The sequence below is a fragment of the Adiantum capillus-veneris genome, chromosome 7, assembly GCF_014529385.1.
Source record: "Adiantum capillus-veneris isolate H3 chromosome 7, ASM1452938v2, whole genome shotgun sequence".
NCBI classification, from domain to species: domain Eukaryota; kingdom Viridiplantae; phylum Streptophyta; class Polypodiopsida; order Polypodiales; family Pteridaceae; genus Adiantum; species Adiantum capillus-veneris.
Genome location: NC_140937.1, coordinates 69440569 through 69465067, shown reverse-complemented (window position 1 = coordinate 69465067; position 24499 = coordinate 69440569). Strand labels below are relative to the sequence as shown.

Genomic DNA, 24499 nt, shown 5'->3' with positions numbered 1-24499 from the left:
TGGCAAGGAAACCACAAAGGAGCAATCTAGTTTCTTTGCTAAATCTATTAGATAGCCATGCCAATGAAAATAAATCTTGGATAAGTCACCACAGCAAATTGTTTCTCCAAATTGTCCAACTTCAAAAAGTATTGGTGCATTTTAACGAAAAATCTTGAAATTAATGGGGGAAGAACTATCAAAACATCATTTGAGGTGGGTCTAAAAGGGAATTTGGTTTCTGCAAATTAGGCTCTAGCCTCTCAGTAGAGTAAAAGGTTGTATTGATTATCCTCTTTATCCCCCTACCTTTCTATGCCTTCACTTCTACTTACAAAAAAGATAGATTTGTTGCTTGTAGATTTTACTTTCTGTTAGGGTAAACCCAACTTGTGGCACCATATGGGAAAGCCCTCTAGCCACTTAGGAAGATATAAATGATGACATGGTCCAATAGCAAGATCTCTAGCCAATGATTGTAAAGCACTAGGCCTAATTAAGAGGCTATTCTCTAATTAAATCAATTGCACTTTGAGCATATCACTATGTCTATACTCTATCTTGTTTTATGTTCTTGCACTTGGCATAGCCTAACCCAAATTTTCATTTCATGGGACCCTAACCCTAACACCATGGTTAAGCTAAGACTTCACCCTCTATAGCCTAATGTTAAACCATTGGTGATTAGGGAACATGCTTCCGTATCTAACCCATGAAGTGGTATTAGAGCCAATGATTCACGCCTAAGCCTAGGCCTACGCCTAATTAATTTCTCTCTCTCCCTCTCCCTAATCACTAGCATCGCTAATTAAGCTTGGGAATGCTCTTAGCAATACTACGAGCCACTACCCTATGTGATTAGTGAGCTTTTGATTAGTGGCGTTCTAATAATTTTGTGTGTGTGTGTGTGTGTGTGTGCAATTTCAATTTTTGTGCTTTTTGTTGTTCATTTTCAATAATTTTTGTGACTAACAGCCACATTTTTGTGCCTAACATCCACATTGCAAAGCAAATCTTGCCATCATCCAATCAACCTTAGACACGTCCCCTTTCCCGGGAGCTACCAAGCATCCAACCTCCAAGGCCCTTATCTTGGCACGGAGCCAATCTCACAATGCAGCTTCCCACTCACGACTCTGTTTAGAGGCTCTTTCCACATGCAGCACAACAAGAAGAGATTGACAAAAGCCAAGGCTTCTCCCACGAACACAAGAAGACGCAATCAAGAGATCAAAGAAGCATTGGTCAAATACCTCTCTCTCAGAGGAGTGTTAGATTGAGGGATTCTCACCTACAAAATTGTAATCTCAAATCTACAACAAAGGAAGAGGACCCCGTCCTATTAAGGTCCAATTAAAACCTTAATCAAGCTATTCTCTTAAAAGCTTGATCAAAGATTGGTTAAAGGGGGAGGGTACCACCATGAAGCTTGATATTTATTTTGAATTTGCATTCTTTTGAGCCTTTGGGTAGACATTGCCATTCAATTGGTAAGATCCCCCAAATGCATTGGCATAAAATCTTTTAAGTTATGCATCTTGCACAATAAAGATGAACACACACAATGATATATGTGTGTGTTTTGCACCATTGGAGATGGAGGCTACATCCTCAACAAATCGGACCAATGAATGACATAACAAAACGACATAACAAATGCCCCGACGGTCCTAGTGTGTTCACACACATCACTACCACATGTATATGGTAACAAATCACTTAGTAAGGGTTGATGGTCAATTCTTGGAACCTTAACACTTGCATTTTCAAGGAAAGAAGTCCACAAACTGCCAAGGGGTAGTGGAAATATTTCAAATTCAAAAGTAATGAAATGCCATGGGCAAACACAAGGGGGGTCACGGACATAGCTGTTTGTTGAGCAGTTTTCATGCAACATTTAACCAAGGGGTTTGACAATGTTGCTTTTAACCAAGGGGTTGGGATTGCAAAGGAAACACCCAAAGTTACATGTGCAATACTCCTTGCATTTCACTAATTTTCAATTAGTGTTCCTAGGCCTTTGCAGGCAGGAAATTTGGACAGATGCCTTTCACTACAAATAAGTGAACATTATGTTCACCCTCTAGGTACGCATCTGATTTGGTTTTATGTTTTTGTTTCCTTTTCCAAGTAGGATACATAAACTTTTGTGTTTTAATCAGCAAGATGACAAGGTCAGGTAAGAGCCAAGAAATTTGGGTTGTAGTGTCCAAAATAAGTTTCTGTCTTATGCAATTATAGACCCACTTGTAGGGTTTATTTGGCCCATGTTGTCACATGGGATACAACAAGGTCTAGGAACTCAAGGAGTTCGATTTAGCCAGTGTGGAGCAAGGCTAATGAGGGTCCCTCTCACTCCCGTCGTAGAGTGTTCTGCAGTTACCTCCACACACAAGCACATCTTGTACTTGAAGGATGTTCTTTTTTCAGGCACCCTTACGTGAGACATATTCCACATGTAGAGAATATGAGTTTCTAGGACTGACACTAGCGCCCAGTATTTCAAGTATGTGTTACGACAAAGTCCCTAGGTGTTGGTCGAATCCGTTTTATAGACCATTTTCAGCACGATGTGTCAAGAACAATTTCAGTGGCCATAAATTGTCGGATACTCAAAATGACTTGTTAAAGTACAAGTGCTACTAAACAACATTAATGGATGGTTGTTTATGCATATAACAAGGCTATGAGTTGTTAATGAAAAAGTTTCATTGTTTGTACCTAGAAGTGATTAATGTTTCACCTTCTATTATGGTTCAAATGTTTTAGTAAGGCTTGCAAATGATTGCAATAGAAAGTATTTAGTTTCTTTTTAAAACTATTTACACTCCTCTTTATGTGCTAGGAGCATCACATTCTCCATAAGTATTGGCACGGGTGATCATGGGTATAGAGGTTCGGATGTGTTTTTTGCTAAATGCATGCACACTAGGTGTTATGGGCCCTAGTGTTTAGCAAATGCTGATTTGGAGCGGCATGCATATTCATCGCATTAGTGCTATGAAGCATTTTGCACTATGTGTGCAGTATCTCTATGAGGTTATGTTTGGATCTACCAATCACCAATAGAGGTCATCGCTCGGTTTGGGTGCTTGTCGATCTTTCAAGGTCACCAAGATGGTTATGTATGTCATTGTTGATTCCTCAACAATCTAGTATGATATTGTGATCCCCATTTACCAGTCATATGGGCAGATTGTTTGTAAACCGTGGGAAAAAACACCTCAGTACTGTCAGTTATCCAAGGGCATAGGCAGATTACAAAGTCTAATCTTGTGCTAAAGGATATGCAAAGTGTGTACATTAGCACCAAGCAATCCAATTGGTACACATTTATTACTCTACTTGGAGTTTGCTTACCATAAGTTAAAGCATGCTTGCAACTAGATTTAGTCTCTTCATGTATAAGTCAGCTTCTTGACCTTGAACACTAGTTATGGTGGGGTTGTTTACTGATGAAATTTGAGAACAAGTCAAGAACTTAAACTTGGATGATGAGTTATGTCAGCAAGTTACTTTCATGGAAAGTGAAAAGAGATACTCTTTCGGGTACATCTTTGTTGTGATAACTCGTTCAGCATGCTCATGTGCGTTCTAAATGGAGTCTACACACTATGATTGAATGGGAATTGGTAACACAAGATGGTTGCAAATGGACAACAATGTGGAAAATAAAGATGTTACTCTTGGTTTCATTGAACCTCCATTGAACCATGTTCCGGTCAAGCAAAGAGCTGGATCCATGAAGGATGCCATTGTGGAAAACATTATATATCATCACTCTTGTTTTGGAGGACGAAAACGCTTCTCCAAGGGGGGAGTAATGTCATGCCAAGGGTAGGACTGGGCAGGGCCAAAGGCCAGGACAGACATGCAGTCAAGGGAGTCTCTATGTTTAGCAGGCCAAGGGCATATGTAGAGCATGGTTGGGTGGAGATTAGCATGTTCCAATCCCCTCTCTCATATCCGCACCACCAAATCAGTAGGAGAACATTCAAACCACGCTTCCTGAGCACCAAGACATAAGCCGAGTCTACGCCAGAAAAACCACCAGCAGAAAACACCAACATACAGGCCATTGAGGGGGGCCAAACCGCTTCTGAGGACTCTCCTAGCACCCGATGTCTGCCACACACCCAGAGCACTTGCAAGAGGGACACTGAGCCGACCATGAACAACACGCCCAGGCGAGCAGGTTGTCCCAAGTCGGAATAGGGCTGCCGCCAAGCCCTCTGTGCCAAAAAAAAGGCATGATCTACAAGAACACCTCTGCCATAGGTGGGTAGTAAGGACAATCAAGAGCTTAGATCCAAGAGCTCCCATGTCCACCAGCTCGCAACCACCCCACCCAACAGGGCCTGCACACGAAGCAACATCCGTGAGCATCCGCAGGCAAAAGAGAGAGCGGTCCCTAGACTCTCCACTAATGAGGGCCCCCACCTCGGTGTAGACCACAGCCAAGGCCTGGAGTCCGACCCTCATGCTTGCAGAGTCCGCACTTCCCTGTTCTTGGCTCTTAGAGTAAGGGTTTTTAAATAAAAACAAAAGATTTAAGATGCCTTCATAGGAGTTTGATCCATGATCTTGAGTATTCACTCATTGAAAAAAAATTATTATTTTTATTTGTAAAGAATCCTTTCATTTAAAGACTTCAAATATTTATTTTATTAAATTATTTTGCTATTTTTTATACTTATTAAATCTATATTTTCTTATAAAAGCATTAAAATATGTTTTGCTTTGGTTTATCAATGTGTTCGTTTATTTTATTTATTTTATTTTACTTTTTTTAAATTTATTTGTTTTGAAACGTTAATGTGTAATGTGCACCTTTCACCTTATCGTTTAAGTAGGACCCTTTGGAATATATAATCCATTTGTGGTTATTTATGTATATTGAATAATACAATTTTATATTAAAACACAAAAGAATATTCCAAGTGATTGTAAACATTTGTTTAGACTTACTCTCGCAGGCCTTCGTGTCACTTTGTTTTCCCATGGCATTTTATCGCTGCTTTAAAAGCACCCTTTTAGCGATGACAAGTTCCAAGGTGGCTGCAGCAACGGTGGTGGCGCTCGCATGTCTCGCAGCAACCATTTACACCCATCGTCGGCGGAGGAAGAAGAGCGCCAGAGCAACACCCTACGAACGGAAAGGCGGAGTCCTAGAAGCCATTGGCAACACACCCCTTATCAAAATCCATAGCTTGTCTGAGGCCACAGGTTGTGAGGTAAATCCTCTGTGAGAGAGAGAGAGAGAGAGAGAGAGAGAGAGAGAGAGAGAGAGAGTGTATCATGAAGTGTAAACTTTCCAGCTGGATGTCGTGCAACATCTAGGTGTGGATACTTATTCATGCTCCAGCATCCAACTTTTAATGTGCTACACTAATGCTACTTCAGGATATGTTTGTGTCCTTTTTTTTTTTTGGATTGGGATGTACTCAATGCTTCTAAATTGCTGTCTCTTTATGGCACAGAATGGCTCCTCCTTGCAATGACTGTAAGTGTGGCCTTCATGGTTTCTTCTGGTTGATAATCAAATGTATCCACAACATGGGATTCATCCCTTGCAAGTTAGAACCTAGAAATACATGCAATTGAAGTGGTTGAACTTTTTAGTTCTTTACTATATAACCTTTGGCTTAATACAACGTGTCTACTTATATGCAACTTAATACAATGTGTCTACTTGTATGCCGTCTTGAGCTTATCCTTATTGTGCTTCATCTCTTGGAGTTGAGCCAAGCGTATCGTCTCTTGCAATCTCTTTGAATCACCGGTTTTCACGTAAAACTTGATCGATTCAATTTCCTCAATTGTCCACCTATTTGAGACACACGGTTAGCATACGATATCACATGTTTACCTTGTTGAGACAGTCTGAAAATCCTCCTTCAATCGCTTCACTACTGTGGAGGCAAGAAGAAGTCTTTAGATCCTCCTCGAACTCCTCCCAGCTAAGCTCGAGAGGGGGAACGAGGAGAGACTCGAGATAAGCCAGCTTGTGGGCTTACTTGTTCTTCTAAATCCACTCATCCTTTCATGTGATGACATCATCCGTACGATGCATGTAAGACAAGAGAACTTTGTTATTATAGGACTTTTTAACAATTGCAAAATAGGATGTAAATTGATGCAACCAAGAATATAAATGACAATAGCATCCATCAAACCGTCAATCTTACTGAACGTAATCTTCATGGGAATGGGTTCATTGGTCATCCGTGTAGTATTGGTCGCCTCCACGATGGTATTGGCAAGCTTTTCATAATCCGGCTCCAAGGAAGAGGTATTAGAGCGGATTGCCAAGGTTGTGATAATATCACGCATGGCTTCCCTTTCTTGCAACGAGCTTTAGCCTCTGTCCTGCCTGTCTATGAGCCTCGGCTTCGGCCGCCAATCGATATTCCTCTTGCTTCGCCGCTTTCACACGCTGTACTCGACGTGCTTCTTGCCACATCATCATCCACATCATGGGATTGGGTGTCAAGGATGGAGGGGTAGGGGAAGGACTCATGGGAGGATCCGTAGGTGGAACTTGCTCGCCATCTGAATTGATGGAGGTCTTTATACCACTACGAGTCTCGACCATGTAAGGATTTCTACTCTTGATTCAAGGAAGGTCGCTAACTAATCTTTGGGAGACCATCTATCCCCTTGTTGGTGCACCTCGCATGCAACACCCGACATACAATTGGTTGCTATTTTCGGGCAGTCGAGACGCATGTCCCACATGCAATGGCAGGCGTGCTGTTCCAAGAGTGGGAGGAGTATCACTGAAGGGCTGCAAACACAACCACAAACACAAGAGAGGAAAAAAACTTTTTGGGGATTAGCAGATTAGTGCAAAGCTCTGATATCAGTGTCAGGTGTAGCGGCATTGAAATGGTGACAAGATCTAGACTTTACACTTCCATAAATCTTTATATCTTTCCTTGCTTGATTGTGTGCTACTTAACACAAATGATGGTTGCTTTGAGAGAGAGAGAGAGAGAGAGAGAGAGAGAGAGAGAGAGAGAGAGGAGGAGAATGACACCCTATGGGGTCCCAACAAACCCTCTCAAGGGCCCTCAACACTGTTGCCGATGTAGTATTTGCTTTTGATTGCATAAATGGAATGTAGACACATGCAATACCTCAAGTGCAGGCTCTATTGACTCAAATGGGTGTGTTGCCGCAGTAACTCTTCAAGATGAAGCACCTCTGGGCCGATATGGTGCATCTTCGGATCCGTCTCGATGAGGGTTGCTGATGGCCACCAAGGGGTAAATCTGGGACTGATTTGTGCTTCCAATGTGAGAGGAAACAAGAGCTGAATCTGGTTGCAAAAACGCATCCGCTTCGGCGCGTAAATTAGGGCTGAAAACGTAGATCTTGATGATGTCGATGATGGACAACAATGGGAGCGCTCGATTCGGCAACGGAATGGCCGAGAAGAGGCTCAATGGGTTTTGCAGCCGCTTCGGCGCGTAAAGTAGGGCTGAAAACGTAGATCTTGATGATGTCGATGATGGACAACAATGGGAGCGCTCGATTCGGCAACGGAATGGCCGAGAAGAGGCTTAATGGGCTGTTGAAGTACCAGACCGCAACAAGGAAGACAACGTCTTGCAGATCCTCGCGATCTTCAGTGAGATAGAGGGCAAAAAACTGAAAACGCTGGGCTGATCTGCTGCAAATTGAAAATACTAGGCCGATCTGCGAGATTTGAGCAAAAATGATGGGTAGGTGCTAGCGCTAACTCTATCTTGACTGAAATTGCTAGGCCTCTTGCTGCCTTTATAGGTGAAGTCTGCACGTTATAAGCCTTTAAAGGCCTAGGCAGGGCAAAACTAGAAGACAAAGTTTCATTAAAATGATTTACCAATAAACTTCACTTTTGCTAAGTTTTTGGGTGAAACTGTCACGCATCTGCCCACCAAGGAATCCAATTGACGCGAGGAATGGCTCTTTGGATTCCTCTAACCTAAAAACTACATGCATGTCATGTCAAATGCTCACCGTAGTGTAACAACACCTGTCAAAACGCTTGTACAATCCATTTATGCAAGAGGGTTCCAAAACTGGAAAACCTAATCTAATGGACTCGTCTGGACATGCAGGTCTTGCGAACAGGCTCACAAAATTCCCGGTACTAATCCTCCTAGGATTCTAGACACTCCTATCTAGGAAACACTGACTTTGGAAGTGGATGAAGTATGTCCATGTGGCACACGAGCCATGTGCACATGACATCCCCTCCTGCATAAGGTGAGGTACGGGTACCCATGGCCTCCTTGTATGAGGCTAGCAAATTTGGATAGTCGAAGAAAAATTCCTCATCGACTCAAGCAGCTTCATTTGTCCCTCGATCCTTGAATTTGAGGAAATGTTGCTTTGTCTTCTTCTTATCGCCAAATTGGAACAAAGTTCACCCTTGTGGGTGCAACTCTTCAAGTCCATCTTGGAAACTCTCTGTGCCTCTTGTAGACACTCCCAATGAATGGCAATGCGAGGTCTCGGCTTCCGGAATTTGACCATCCTTGTTGTGAGTGCCTTGAAATCAACAAAAAGATAAAGTGAGTTTGGTTTCTGACGAACAAAGAGAACTGGTACCTTGGGTGGGTGGAGCCTCCTAAAAAAGAATTCACTTGGTATTGGCTTCATCGCTAAATTGGAATAAAGTCCACCCTTGTGAGTGCAACTCTTCAAGTCCACCTTGGAAACTCTCTGTGCCTCCAGTAGACACTCCCAATGAATGGCAATGCGAGGTCTCGGCTTCCGAAATTTGACCATCCTTGTTGTGAGTGCCTTGAAATCTACAAAAAGATAAAATGAGTTTGGTTTCTGACGAACAAAGAGAACTGGTACCTTGGGTGGGTGGAGCCTCCTAAATAAGAATTCACCTGGTATTGGCTTCTCTTTTTCTGGTTGGTGGAAATGAGAGAAAATTTTACCCACGTGTTCTGCGCCATGCAATTGGTCGGAGACAATGTCCTTAGGTCGATGGGGATGGTGTGTAGGGAAATGATAATACTTGGGTAAACACGGAATTGACCTTGAGAACTCGTTTGCTATACATGTCAGGAATACCCATGTTACTTGTGAGAGTGCACGTGTGCGGAAGCGTGAGAGAGGAGAGGAGAGACAGAGAGATAGTAGACACAACACAAACGCTGGTATGGGAAGAGGGGGCGATCAACCCCCCATTGTTAGGTGCAACGGAATGAATGTTTGCGCTTTGCTCAAGATGAGTGCTCCGAACTGTGCTCAAGGTTCCTTTTAGTTCTTGTGGAAGGGAGAGCCTTCCGTTCTGATTGGAAAGTGCTATGATCACAAACAAAGTGAATGGACACTGTGCGTGCAAGTGTATGAGACTGAGAGATAGAGAGAGAAGAGACATACGACACCAGAGACGTTGTAAAACCTCCTCCGAAGGCCCCACTCTCGTCGGCGAGAGTGGTCTACTTATGATTGCACAAAGTGGTACAATGCGGATGCAATGGACTAGTGCAACTTGGTACTATGCCGATGACGACGACGGCAACTTTAGGGCTGAAATCTGCGGTCTTCTATCTGCTGAATTTCGGGGCTGTTTCGGTGGCTGAAAATGACTGTTTTGGCTGCGTTTTCGAGGGCTGAAAATGGGGGTCTTCTGCAATGGATCTAGGGCTGAATCGGCTGCTGTATTGAATGCTGAAAACGCTGAACCATCTGCAGCAGATGAGGCTGAAAATGGAAAAGCTGGCAAATCTGGTATGCTGAATGCTGAAAATAAAAAACACTCGGACTGTTCTGTAGCGTTAGTAAAACGCTAGGGATCTGTGAAAGGCTAGCGATGATGGCAACTGGAAACGCCAGGGCTAGGGCTTGCGGTAGGAATCTGCTAGAACAGAAAACTCTAGGGCAATGAGAAAACGCCAAGGAGAGGGAAATCGCCAAGGCTTGAAGGTCTTGATGGTTCCTGCTGAGAAGGTGCCTGTTGAGCGGGGAGCTCCTGCTGCCTCTTCTGCCAGAAAGTGCTAATTTGGGTTTGCTTATAGCAAAATTGCCCTACCTACTTTTGTTGGAAAGTCACTTAAAAATAATAAGTGAAAAATGTCAAAAATAGGGAAAATAGGCTAAATGCACAGGAAAAATCCCCTAATTGATTCTAATGGATTCTGATGGGAATACTGATGATCATACTGTGTGCAACCAGAGGATATGCATCTATGCTAAGTGATTGGGCATGCACGGTCTACGAATAGACTCACAAAAGTGCTAGATCACTTCTAAATCTAGACTGATTGAACTGACTGAACCATAGTTACCGGGGAACGCGTTCCGTAGGCCCAAGAAGGCCGGAACACCGTTCCCTCCCCCTCTGCCAAGCTGGAATGCCCCGGAACGTTTTGTCGTTCCGGGTGACCACCTGATACCGGAACGGCCGGCCGGAACGGCTCGGAACGGCCAACTCTAAAAAATGGGAAGAAATAGGCAGTTTTTTGCAAATTTGCAGTGAACATTAGGTGTTTTTTTAGTGTGCAAGGACTCAAAAATTAAAATGCATTCCCTTCTCAAGCATTATTTGGGTGTTTTTTATGCCTCTCGTTCCGCGCTGTTTCCGTTCTGGACCCCTGGGCGTTCCCCCGTTCCGCGAGGGTCCCTGTCGCCGTTCCCGTTCCCGTTCCGTGTTCCGGGTAACTCTGGACTGAACCCTGATCATGCTGTAGCTTGTCCACGGACACATAGGGTTGGATGTGTCACGTGACTTCCCCTCCTTTTCAAAGTGAGGTACTGGTACCGAACTGTATGGCGTCGAGGGAGATCGCCAATAGCATCCGGAATTCTGGAAGGGACTCTTCGCCGGTGTGAGGATTCTAGGTACTAATCCTCTATTAAGTACTTAAACTCATGATTAAGACTTAAGAAACTGAACTGAACTCAAAGAAAGACTTAAGAAGACTCTGTGTTTGATTGATTGAATGTGTGATACAAGGGCTCCTTATATAGGAGACGAATAGACACAAATGAAAAGACACGTCTCTTGGTGAAGAGACATGACTTTAGACGTAAAGACACATCCTTTCGGCGAAGAGCTGCAACCATTGGGCGAAGAGTCGCACCCGTAGAGCGAAGGGGTGTGACCAGTCATCGAAGGAGTGTGGCTTTTGGCGAAGAGGCATGTCCTATGAGCAAAGAGTCGCAACCATCCAAGCGTAGGGGTCCTCCTTGGCATGGCACTTCGCGTATCTGCATCAACAAGTAAGTATTGTAATGTAGTTAAGTCACAAACGTGACATTCCCTCCCTCTTAATATAAAACTCAGGGACAACAAGTTTTTAAGATGTCTTATCCTTTTTTTTTTTGTGCTTAAAGTTGAGTACTTGTTTTAAGCCAAATACGTTGCGTCAACTTATTTTACACATGCTTTTTTAAAAACATTTTTAAGTTAATAATTTTTTTGTTTCGTAGCAAACAAAGTGATTTAGTTAGTTTGTTTTTGTTTTTCTTTTCTTTTGTCCCTTGCTTTTATAGTTTTATGAGTGCTTTATTCCCTCTTATAATTCGTGAGTTCAGACTATTCTGAACTTATGAAGGTATATAAAACTCAGGGTAGTTGTAGAAACTCCGGGAGGAGGAAATGTATTGTTGTTGTGCTTCTGCATCCAAAGCTCTTTTTGTTAATTCCCACGTCATGGCACTGTTATTGATCATGACTATTTTGCCAAACTGAAAACTGATCATATCTGCAACTTGTCTCATCTTTTTCAAAAGTATCAGTATCACATCTACAACTTGATTAGTGCTTTTGTCAAAGTCATTTGTAACTTCGAGCTTTGTCCAATAAAAGATTGAATCTGTATTTGCTTGAGTGAAATTGGTAAACTGACTTGCTTTTTCTGTTGAGTGATGACCACTGGTTGGAAATTTGTAAGGTATTCCATTGGTTTGTTTGGAATAGTAAAATCCTCGTGAAGGGATGTTGTAGACCGAGACATAGTAGTGTTTGGAGGTACGTCCATCTGTAAAGGTTTATCTGTGAAACAAGTTGTGTCCAAATATTCAATTGCAACGACTGAAGTCGTGCTTCAAGATTTTGTATCCGTTTTATCCTTTGTATCATTGAAGGTAAGAATTGGTATCTTCAAGTTTGAAGAATTATCATTCACCACAGTATCAGTTATCTCATCAGAAACAAAGACTTCATTCTGCAAGGGCGGTGACAAGGCTTTTGTTTTTGCCTGGACCACAACCAAAGAAGTTGTGTGCGTTTGGGATGCCACACATGAACTAAAATCTCTTGAATCTTCAGCTTTATCAGCGGTTATTAAGGCTTCCAGAGTAAGAGGAGCATGGCATGGCTCGCAAGGGGGAACTTGTCCAGCTTGCGGCGTTCACGACCAAGTACTTGACTAGGGTCGGAAATATGTGCCACTGTGTGAGCCCACTTCGAAGAGGTTGAATGCTCTTCAAGGGGAGATCTTCTGAAAGCTTCATGTTGCTGCTTTTGCCGATGATCATTTTGAGGTTGAGGCTTGTTATAACAGTCATGCTGCAAAGAATGTTGCTTTTGAGCATGTTGTTGTTGAAGCAAAGTGAGTTTGTGTTGGGTTGTCTCTGAAGAAACATGTTGAGGGTGAGACATAGATTGCTGAGAAACCGTCGAAAACTGTTTGATACCAAAAGGTTGTTGCAATTGTTGCCGGAGAGCCTCCAATTTCATTGTAAGTGAGGAGGTGTCTTGTTCCAAGGCGGCTACCCGATGCTTCCACAATGAGAGGTGAGAGTCCATACTCGAGCATGAACCGTTAATGAAAAGGAAGGCTTTGCTCGGACGCCAATGAAAGGGGTTCCTTCTTGTTGAGGGGAATGAAAATTGTTCACCATAGAGGGGGCTGAAAAAGCATGTAGTACTCAAGCATTAGAAAGGGAGATTGATAACCATCACTCCTGGGAGGTAAAAGTGGCGAAGAAGAAGATCATTCGGTGCTGAAAATTGAAGTATTTTGCTGCTGTAATTTCTGGACAGCCATGCAAATCCGCCTTCGAGAGCACACCGCGAGCCCACATCATGCGCAAGGAGGGAGGGGGGGGAGGGCTGGCTGGTGATGAGGCGCACCCAAGGAAGGGAAGGGGGGTTGGTTTCTTGCGCGCAATCGAAGAGGGGAGGGGCTGATATGCTCGCGCGTCAAAGAGGGGGGCTGAAAAAAAAATAATTATTTTTTTCCGTTTTTTGAGGTAGGAGAGGGTGCCCAATGGTTAGGTTTTTTAAAGAAAGTCCAGGGTCACTTTTTTTAAAAGAAAAAGGTCATTTCCATGTGAAAGTGCATGTTTTAAAAGTTGTGTCCTTTCGAAGGGGTGCATCACTTGGAGAGGCTTCGAGAGGGTAAAAGGGACATGGGGGGGCACCGCCATCAATGCCATGTTGAACCTCCGAGACTTTAAGAGAGCATCTTGCATTACACTAGTGTTGCCCGAAAGTGGTAATTTAACACATGTGCGGGGGGAAAAGAGGGAAAAATGTTGGGGATTTCATTCGTTCTCCTTCTTCCATACAACTCTGGGAAAGGGGGGGGGGGGGGGGGGGGTAGCGGCGAGGGTGAGAGGCTCACAACCTTCGGGTCCTGGGAAAAAAATTGCTCTGATACCACTGTGAGGATTCTAGGTACTAATCCTCTATTAAGTACTTAAACTCATGATTAAGACTTAAGAAACTGAACTGAACTCAAAGAAAGACTTAAGAAGACTCTGTGTTTGATTGATTGAATGTGTGATACAAGGGCTCCTTATATAGGAGACGAATAGACAGACACGTCTCTTGGTGAAGATACATGACTTTAGACGTAAAGACACATCCTTTCGGCGAAGAGCTACAACCATTGGGCGAAGAGTCGCACCCTTAGAGCGAAAGGGTGTGACCAGTCGTCGAAGGAGTGTGGCTTTTGGCGAAGAGGCATGTCCTATGAGCGAAGAGTCGCAACCATCCAAGCGTAGGGGTCCTCGTTGGCATGGCACTTCGCGTATCTGCATCAACGAGTAAGTATTGTAATGTAGTTAAGTCACAAACATAACAGCCGGCCCACTCTGATGTGTGGGTCGTGCAGTACTTGAACTTCATAAAGGTGTGCAACGCTTGCTTCTCTGCGCCGAAAGCGACAGTCTTCTGTGGCTCCTTCAATGCTTCAACTTCGTTGAGAGTCATGCTTCTTTCTTCTTCAAGAATCTCCATGGCTGAAAATTCTTGAAACCATTTCCAACACAAAACCATGAACATACCCATTCCATGTAAAGTGAAGGGAAAAAATCTTGTCTTCGCTAAAGAATGTGTAGGCAATGTAGATGAACATAGAGACGGTGTGACAACCCGTTCATCAAACACATGCAAACAATGAGATCGAATCTTTCTCTTTTGATCTAGAGCAATCAACTGTGGCAATTTACAACGGAAATGCCCATGCTTGGTGCTCATACTTTCATGTGCTCGTTCGGAAACTGTGTCATGCCAGGAAGAGACATGGAATGTGACTTCCTTACATACATACTTTTCAGCTTTACATTAATAATCCGCACACATTCGTGCTCATTCATGAGTGAAACGTGCTCAACATACGATATGTCATGCCTAGGAAAAGGGATCACATAACGACGCTGACTAAAATACAGGAAACGATCACGAATGAAACATTCGAGAGCATTATTATCACGAAACCATCAAATGCCCAAAATCATATCACATCCTGAGAGAGGAGAAACAACAAATCTTCTAGTGAAGGCAGCTTGTTGAATTGCAAACAACACATCAAGGCACTCCTCCGTGATGAGAGCATCCATACCGGGAACAAAGCTAGAGACCTCGAAAGGAGATCTCGGACTAACTTCGAGGCGGGCTCTCTCAACAAGAGAGGGACTGATCACATCATGCATACTACCTGGGTCAATAAACAATATGACAAAACGTTGCCCCGACATACGACCGTAACATTTAATGAGAGAATCATCAATGGGAGGGTCCTGAGAAACTTGGGGCACACTCGTGTTATCATTAATTGCATTGACAGAGGAAGTGGGTTTTGTGGGTTCTTTAGATTCATTCGATTCAAGCTTAGGACATGTTCTTTTAATGTGACCCTTAATGTGACAATGAAAACAACGACCTTCCTTAGAATAAGTGCTTTGCTCTTCCGACGTGATGTATCCTCCTACAATTCCTTGTGCTAACTTTTCATATGGAGTAAGCTTAGGTTTAACAATTGTGTTAGCCTTACCCTTAGATTCATTGGGAGAATTCTTTTCTCAGAGACTGTTGGAAGATTGTTAGAAGAGTTACCATTCTTACCCGTCTTACCGTTCTTACCGTTCTGAGGATTCTGAGAAGACTGCGAGGTACTTGTGGAAGTCTTGTTCTCCTTAGGCTTTCCCTTGTTGTGCTTCATCTCTTGTGCGAGAGCAATCGCTACCGCCTTGTTGAGATCGATTGGATCGAGCACCTCGACATCGTACTTGATATACTTGTCCAATCCAAAGAGAAAAGCCTCTTTGCGCTCATCATCCGATTTGCGTAATTGGGTACCTAGCTGCAAAACACGATTAGAAAAAGACATAACCGGCATACCATTTTGCTTGAGAGCGCACCAATCGTCCTTCAATTGTGCGAGGTATTGAGGTGGCATAAACCGTGCCTTGAGCTTGTCTTGAAAATCAGCCCAATTGAAGGAAAGGTACGTGAATTCGTCGGCTTCCTTTAGGTGTGCGGCTAACTGTGCTCTTGCCATGCGTGGTACCAATTGATGGCAGCACCGGCAAGGTACATAGCTGTCGTCAAAACTTTGCTATTTCCTGTCTTCTTAGTTGTCGCAAAATAAGCATTAAATTGATGCAACCAAGAAGAATAACCGTAGCATCCATCTTACCATCATACTTACTGAAAGTCAATTTCTCTGTGACTGGATGGTTGGAATCCGCATTGTGGCTTGTGCCACTTGATGAATTCCCACGATCTTTGACTGGTTTAGACTTCGAGGTAAGTACTTGTCGAACCAACTCTTGAGTGCGTAGTTCTCTTTGAGCCTCTCGCTCGATCTCCAAGGCCGCGCTTCGCGCTGCCTCTTCTGCCTTTCTTTGTTGTTTTCTTTGTTTGCGTGCGTCACGCTCGTGTTCTAAAGCAAGGCGATTTGCTTCTTGCTCGCGGTCCCTAGCAAGGCGATTTGCTTCTTGTTTGTCCATCATGGCCATCATCTGCTTGACCATCATCTCCATAGGAGTTAGGACAACTCGTGGCGTAGATGGCGAAGGGGAAGGGTCGAAAAAATCTTCTGGTGGGGAAAAATCTTCACCGCCTCTCTCATGCTCATCACTTGTATGCGAAGTACCCATTCCGCTTCGGGTGACAACCATGCACTATGATCTTTGGTTCTTAAGTTCACGAGGAACTTGGGTTCTTGAGAGTCTTGGGTTCTTGAGGGTCTTGAGGTTCTTGAGGTTTTCTTTCGCTTGCAAACCGCGTTTGAGAAGGATCTTCTCTTCACCCGAGTTCTACTCCTTTCTACGGGCGCACCCCTTGGCTGCCTTGCGCTCACACCAAGGTTGCTTTTTCCCACCTCACGTTGATTGGCCGGCCGCTAAGTGCACGGTCTGCTCTCAATGAGTGAAAAGAGACACAAGGGGAGGCTGGACAAGTCCTTCTTTCCTGGGATTCTTGTCACTCTTCAACAAACACGATTAGGAATCGACACGCCCAAGCGAACTTGGGTTCGTGTGACCTCAACAAGCAAAAAAATTATTGTGGTTCTTGTGGTTCTTTCCTTGAGTGATACAAAACACTGCCAAAGCTCTGATACCAATGTTAGGTGTAGCGGAATGAATGTTTGTGCTTTGCTCAAGATGAGTGCTCCGAATTGTGCTCAAGGTTTCTTTTAGTTCTTATGGAAGGGAGAGCCTTCCGTTCTTATTGGAAAGTGCTATGATCACAAACAAAGTGAATGGACACTGTGCGTGCAAGTGTATGAGACTGAGAGATAGAGAGAGAAGAGAGATACGACACCAGAGACGTTGTAAAACCCTCCTCCGAAGGCCCCACTCTCGTCGGCGAGAGTGGTCTACTTGTGATTGCACAAAGTGGTACAATGCGGATGCAATGGATTGGTGCAACCTGGGACTATGCCGATGACGATGACGATGACGGCGTTGACGACGACGACGACGACTTTAGGGCTGAAATCTGCGGTCTTCTATGTGCTGAGTTTCGGGGCTGTTTCGGTGGCTGAAAATGACTGTTTTGGCTGCGTTTTCGAGGCTGAAAATGGGGGTCTTTTGCAATGGATCTAGGGCTGAATCGGCTGCTGTGTTGAATGCTGAAAACGCTCAACCATCTGCAACAGATGAGGCTGAAAATGGAAACGTTGGCAGATCTGGTATGCTGAATGCTGAAAATAAAAAACGCTGGGACTGTTCTGTAGCGTTAGTAAAACGCTAGGGATCTGTGAAAGGCTGGCAATGATGAACTGGAAACGCCAGGGCTAGGGCTTGCGGTAGGAATCTGCTAGAACAGAAAACGCTAGGGCAATGAGAAAACGCCAAGGAGAGGGAAATCGCCAAGGCTTGAAGGTCTTGATGGTTCCTGTTGAGAAGGTGCCTGTTGAGCGGGGAGCTCCTGCTGTCTCTTCTGCCAGAAAGTGCTAATTTGGGTTTGCTTATATACAAACTTAGCAAAATTGCCCTACCTGCTTTTGTTGGAAAGTCACTTAAAAAGAATAAGTGCAAAATGTCAAAAATAGGGAAAATAGGCTAAATGCACAGGAAAAATCCCCTAACTGATTCTAATGGATTCTGATGGGAATACTGATGATCATACTGTGTGCAACCAGAGGATATGCATCTATGCTAAGTGATTGGGCATGCACGGTCTACGAATAGACTCACAAAAGTGCCAGATCACTTCTAAATCTAGACTGACGGAATTGACTGAACCCTGATCATGCTGTAGCGTGTCCACGGACACATAGGGTTGGATGTGTCACGTGACACCCATGACTACCAGAACAAGAAGACCCGTACAATGATCAGATGATCAGTCAGACTATGTAAAATGGGCACCCCCCTGACTCCATATACAGGAGTGCTCAAGGTGGACGCCCAACTCAAGTGGGCGGCCGGCCCCAAACTCGGGCGGCCAGACAAGGTACAACCTAGAGTCTAAATTATGGGTGGCCAGCCCAAAGAAACTAGCCGTACAAGGAAGTGCCATAGACCTGTGTGAAGTAGCAGAGTGGTGTAAATCTAACACTCCCTCTCAGCACCGGATGCTGAACATACCGCATGAAGTCGAAGATGTGAGGAAAATGATGAAGATGCCTGCAGCAGTCTCGTGTCCCAATCTGCGAGAGATCTCCATGGTAAAGTCCCATCACGAGCAGTGTAGAAAACTGCTGTACTCCGCCGATACAAGATGAAGATACTGCGTGAAGGAGGGTGAAGATACTGCGTGAAGGTCCCAAACTGAGTGTGAAAACAACTCCTTGTTGTGGAAGAAGTGCCAATAGACCTACAAGTGTCCTACCCAATAGGATCTGTGGTGTCTGTAGTGCTGGGAGTGGCCTATTGCCTAGGTCGGGGGATAAGTCTATTGTAAGGTTATTGAGGGTGAGTGTAAGCAACTTTGAAGGTAGCAATCCAAATAATCAGGAGTGTAGAAGAGCAATTGTACTACCATCCATGCCAAGCTCCGGGTGACTTCGGATGTAGTCGCATAATGATGCCTGATCTCTCGTATCTCGTGGGTAAACTCTCCAAGAGAGTCTAAAGAAATGAAGTCCCACTCCAATCTGTAGATCCAAGCAATGAACGTGTCCAAGAAGAGATGCAAGATCCTCTCCCTAAGTCCATGTAGATGCTCTTGTGTAAGCAAGTGATCTGACGTGTCGAGGTCAAGTGGTAAGTGTCTGTCCACCAAAGATGGTGGTGTCTTCTCTGGGAATGTCGGAATCCCATATGCCTGAGCATGGCCAATTCTCGTGTGAACTCCTTCGATGAGTACATATGTGTGTCCATAGCAAACCACAAGTCACCACCCCCTCTGGAGTCTGCAGCCGCCGAATGATGGCTGGGATGAATGGATCTCCCAAGGATCATACGCCCGTAGATGATCAAGCCGATGTCGAAGATACTGTGTACTGCTGCAGTCATTGAGAGACCGCATGGACCACCATCGGATGGTGTCATGGTAGGAGGTAATCTCATCCTCTGTGAAAAACACAAGCCATGTGGGTGCTGTCCACCCAAAAACGCAACTGCGAGGTGATGAAGACACTGCTCGATTTTCAGTGTGCTCGTACGCTCTCGGCATGGTCCGAAGCAGTGCAGAGGGTGTGGGGAGGGTGGGGAATCAAAGTAACAACCACAAGTGGGATGAAAACAGAGAAAAAACAGCAGGTACAGGTGGCTGAAATGTGTAGCAGATGAAGAGGAATCTCGCCTGCAAGGCACCGGATACCAAGCTGGGTTGGAGGCAAGATCTGAATGGGTATGGCTAGCGCTCCCCCTCTGTTGCAAAAACGCTGCCTTGCTGTCTTGAAAACCCAGTTGCTGTTTAAAAACGCAGGTGGAGCCCGAGGATTTCCCGGCGACGGAAATGTCCCAGAAGCGTAGCGTTGGCAGCCGGGAAGTGATCGCCAAGCGTAGGAGCAAAAAATGTAGGTGGGGGTGGGTCCTCCGCGGCAAAAAAACGCCAGATTCCATCGCGTGCCCAGCTTTTGCAAAATGCTGGCAGATGTGAAAAAAACGCTGGTTGATTTGATCCCTTGGGAGGAGAACCTGATGCGGAAGCACCCAGACCATGGAGAGCCTGAAGCTCTGATACCATTTTCTAGCGTTTGATGCCATGTGAGTGCACGTGTGCGGAAGAGAGAGAGAGAGAGAGAGAGAGAGAGAGAGAGAGAGAGAGAGAGAGAGAGAGAGAGAGAGAGAGAGAGAGAGAGAGAGAGAGAGAGAGAGAGAGAGAGAGAGAGAGAGAGAGAGAAAAGACACAACACAAACGCTGGTATGGGGCAGAGGGGGTGATCAACCCCCCATGACTACCAGAACAAGAAGATCCGTACGATGATCAGATGATGATCTGGTAGACTATGTGTCACGATTGTGACGTATTCTTTATCTTTGTATTACCTTCCTCGCTTGGTTTTCTTGCAGATATGAAGACGTACCAAAGCAGAGACCCTTGTTCTTGAAAGGACGTGTCTCTTCGCCCAAGAGTCGCACTCGTTTGGCGATTAGCCATGCTTTTTCAACGAATGGCTGCACCTGTACGTCGAAGGGTCACGACTCTACAACATAGAGACACGACTATTGGCCTAGAGTCATGTCTTTTGACCTATGGTCATGTCTCTTCATCGTGTCTCTTCAGTTTCTATATAAGAACGTCCTTGTAACACATTTCAAGCATTCAATCAATCAAACATAGAGTCCTTCTGAGTCTTGTCTCTGAGTACAGTTCAAGTTTCTTAAGTCTTAATCATGAGTTTAAGTACTTAATTAAGGATTAGTAACTAGAATCCTTACAGTGGTATCAAAGCAAATTTTTTCCCGGGACTCGAAGGTTGTGACCCTCTCACCCTCGCTGCCACCCTCTTATCACGTGACACATCCAACCCTATGTGTCCGTGGACAAGTGCACGAGGGTTCTGTCAGTCCAGTCAGTCTAGATTAGCAAGTGTTTTGGCACTTTTGTGAGTCTGTTCGCAGACCGTGCATGCCCAGGCACTTAGTGTAGATGCATATCCTCTGGTTGCACACAGCATGATCATAAGCATTCCCATCAGAATCCATCAGAATCCTTCAGGGGAATTTTCCAGTGCATTTAACCTATTTTCCCTATTTTTGACATTTTTCACTTATTAATTTAAGTGACTTTTGTTGGAAAGTAGGTAGGGCAAAGATAATATATAAGCAAACCAAGGCTAGCACTAATTGGCAGAAGAGCAAGGAGAACACACGCCGTTGGCAGCAGGTTCCCCCTCTCTCTCTCTCAGCAAGATCCCCCCTTTGGTGGCGTTTTCCCTCCAAGCAAGACACCCCAGCCCCTAGCGTTTTCATCAAGAAGCATCACCGCCAAGACTCCCGTTCCCTAGCGTTTTCCCATCAGCAGATCTTTATCGCCACAAGTCCCCCTTGCTGGCGTTTTTCAGCAACTCATCATCGCCACAGTTCCAGTGCATAGCGATTCCAGCAATGGCAACATCGCCCCCTTTCTCTAGCGTTTTCAGCAGCAATTAAGCGTCAGAAAATCAACGTTTGGACAGCAGATAAAGAGCAGCAGGAATCAGCCCCAAACCAGCGTTTTGGTTTTCAGCAGATTTCAGCCATGGGCGTTTTTGGACGGCAGGGAAGTAGCATCAGTTTTCAGCTTTAGCGTCGATCTCGTCATCCCCGTCGTCGAACTCGACATAGCCTAGACTTGCATCAGTCACATGCATCCACTTTGTACCGGTTTGTGCAATCAATACTAGACCACTCTCGCCAACGAGAGTGGAGCCTTCGGAGGAGGGTTTTACAACATCTCTGGTGTGGTATTCTCTTCTCTCTCTATCTCTCAGTCTCACACACGTCCATTCACAGTGTCCATTCACTTTGTTTGTGTCCATTGCACTCTCTCACTAAAGGAACGGAAGGCTCTCTCTTCCGTAAGTAAAAGGAACCTTGAGCACAGTTCGGAGCACTCATCTCGAGCAAAGTTCAACATTCACTTCCGCTGCACCTAACATTCGTATTAGAGCTTTGGCAGTGTTCTGTATCATTCACTCAAGGAAAGAACCATTTTTGCTTGTTGCGGTCGCACGAACCCAAGTTCGCTTGGGCGTGTCGATTCCTAATTGTGTTTTTGAAGAGTGACAGGAATCCCAGGAAAGAAGGGCTTGTCCAGCTGCCCCTTGTGCCTCTTTTCACTCATTGAGAGCGGACCGTGCACTTAGCGGCCGGCCAATCGACGTGAGGTGGGAAAAAGCAACCTTGGTGTGAGCGCAAGGCCGCCAAGGGGTGTGCCCGCGGAAAAGAGCAGAACTTGGGTGAAGAGAAGATCCTTCTCGAACACAGATTGCAAGCTAAAGAAGAACCTCAAGACCTGCAAGAACCTCAAGAACTCAAGAACGCTCGAAGTATCAGTTCGTGAGCTTATTCTAAGTTATCAGTTACTTTTGCTGAGTAGTCAGCATGGACGAATCAAAAGATGGTGACGCCAAAATTATACTCGAGGATCCAATAGCAATTCTCAAAAAGAAGATTGCAGCAATTTCAACTAGCCTCGCATCGATTCACACTCTCTTAGATCAAATGCAGATGCAAACCTCTTCTCGGAGTCATCCAACTGCTTCTCGGACTATACATGCTACTCCTCTGCCATCTTCTTCCGACGCTTCAATGGTCGACCAGGAAGAACGACTCAAACAAAAGCCTTTGGAACTCAAATTTTCTCACCCAAAGCATCGTTTCTCAGAGACAACTAGACACAAAGTATCTTCGTGTGAGCAACAAAAGTCTCAATATGAATATTGTTGGAAATGCTACAGTTCTAAGCAATCAACTTCTTATCGGAATCATCAACAACAAAAGCAACAACATGAAGCTTCCAAAGGATCATCAGCGATATCAAGATGGGCTTACTTAGTGGCACATATAATTCACCTACTCGGTTGTGAATGCCGCGACGTTGGACAAGTTCCCTCTCGCGAGCCATGCCCTACATTTAAGTCTTTCTTGTCTGATGGTGGTACAATTGAAGATTTATTGATCCTTTCTTTGTGCAAGAGGATCCTTCAGAGGTCTAAGAGGCAACAGCTCCCTCGAGCTCCCTCTTCTCAATTGGAAGCCTTAATACCCGCTGAATCAGTTGAAGATTCAAAAGATTCCGGTTCTTGTGTGACAATGGACAAGTGCAAAACCCCTTCTTTGTCCGTGATCCAAGCAGAAAAACTTGCCTCGTCACCGCCCTTGCAGAATAAAGTCTCTCTCTCTCTCTGAACAGATACCAGATGCTATGGTGAATGATAATTTTTCAAACTTGAAGATACCTGTCGTTACCTTCAATGGTGCAAAGGATAAAACAGATGCAGAATCTTGCAGCACGACTTCAGTCGCTACAATTGAATATTTGGACACAACTTGTTCCACAGATAAACCTTTACAGATGGATATACCTCCAAGCACTACTTTGTCTCAGTCTACGACATCCCTTCAGGAGGATTTTAATGTTCCAGACAAACCAATGGAATACCTTACAGATTTCCAACAAGTGGTCATTATCCAACAAGTCAGTTTACCAATAGTTTCACTCGAAGCAAATAAAGATTCAATCTTTTCTTGGACAAAGCTCAAAGTTACAAATGACTTTGACAAAGGCACTTATCAAGTTGCAGATATGATCAGTTTTCAGTTTGACAAAATAGTTATTGTCAATAAAAGTGCCATGACATGGGACTTGACAGTTAGAGCTTTGGATGCAGAAGCAAGCAGAATACATTTTCCTTCTCCCGGAGTTTCTATAACTACCCCTGGGTTTTATTTTAAATGGGAGGGAATGTCACGCTTGTGACGTATTCTTTTTGTATTACCTTCCTCGCTTGGTTTTCTTGCAGATACGAAGACGGTACCAGAGCAGAGACCCCTGTTCTCGAAAGGATGTGTCTCTTCGCCCAAGAGTCGTACCTGTTCGGCGAATAGCCATGCTTCTTCAGCGAATGGCTGCACCTTTACGCCCAAGGGTCACGACTCTACAGCAGAGAGACATGACTATTGGCCTAGGGTCATGTCTTTTGACCTATGGTCATGTCTCTTCATCGTGTCTCTTCAGTTTCTATATAAGAACGTCCTTGTAACACATTTCAAGCATTCAATCAATCAAACACAGAGTCTTATGTGTCTTGTCTCTGAGTACAATTCAATTTTCTTAAGTCTTAATCACGAGTTTGAGTACTTAATTGAGAATTAGTAACTAGAATCCTTACACTATGAAATGGGTACCCCTCTGACTCCATATATAGGAGTGCCCAAGGTGGGCGGCCGGTCCCAAACTCGAGTGGTCGGACAAGGTACAACCTAGACTATGGGTGGCCAGCCCGGAGACACTAGCCGTATAAAGAAGTGCCCTAGACCTGTGTGAAGCAGTAGAGTGGTGTAAATCTAACAATACTTACTTGTCAACAAGTTTAACCAATGATTGTTTTTGGGTATTGCTTCTTTTATGTGTTTGGTTGCAATCTTCAAGGGGAGGTCTTAGAGTTCACGAAACAGGGCCAAGAGAGGCCACCTTTTCAAAGGATATTAATTGAGCTTTTCAAAGGGGATGTCTTAGAGCTCATAAGAGAAGTCAAGAGACCATCACTCCATCCCATGATGCTTAAAGTTCTGTGCTAGAAAAATCCTAGCTATATGATCCGCTTTGATCGTTTTCTTGACTGGAATAAAGTGAGCTTGCCTGCTAAATGTGTCCACGATGGCCCAGATCGCATCATTTCCAGTATGAGTCTTTTGGAGATCCATAATAAAATCCATGGCAATACTCTCCCAA

The 24499-nt window shown here is 44.4% G+C and overlaps 1 protein-coding gene across 2 annotated transcripts in view; it reads left to right on the top strand.

The window, feature by feature from the left end:
- The window catches only part of LOC147454013 (Pyridoxal-5'-phosphate-dependent enzyme family protein), a 153212-nt gene that overhangs the window by 3551 nt on the left and 125162 nt on the right, over window positions 1–24499 (top strand). For both annotated transcript variants that reach the window (XM_086516027.1, XM_086516026.1), the window contains exon 2: window positions 4956–5213. In XM_086516027.1, coding sequence (XP_086372153.1) covers window positions 4980–5213 — 234 coding nt within the window. In that variant the 5' untranslated portion in view covers window positions 4956–4979. The remainder of the gene's footprint in view (window positions 1–4955; window positions 5214–24499) is intronic.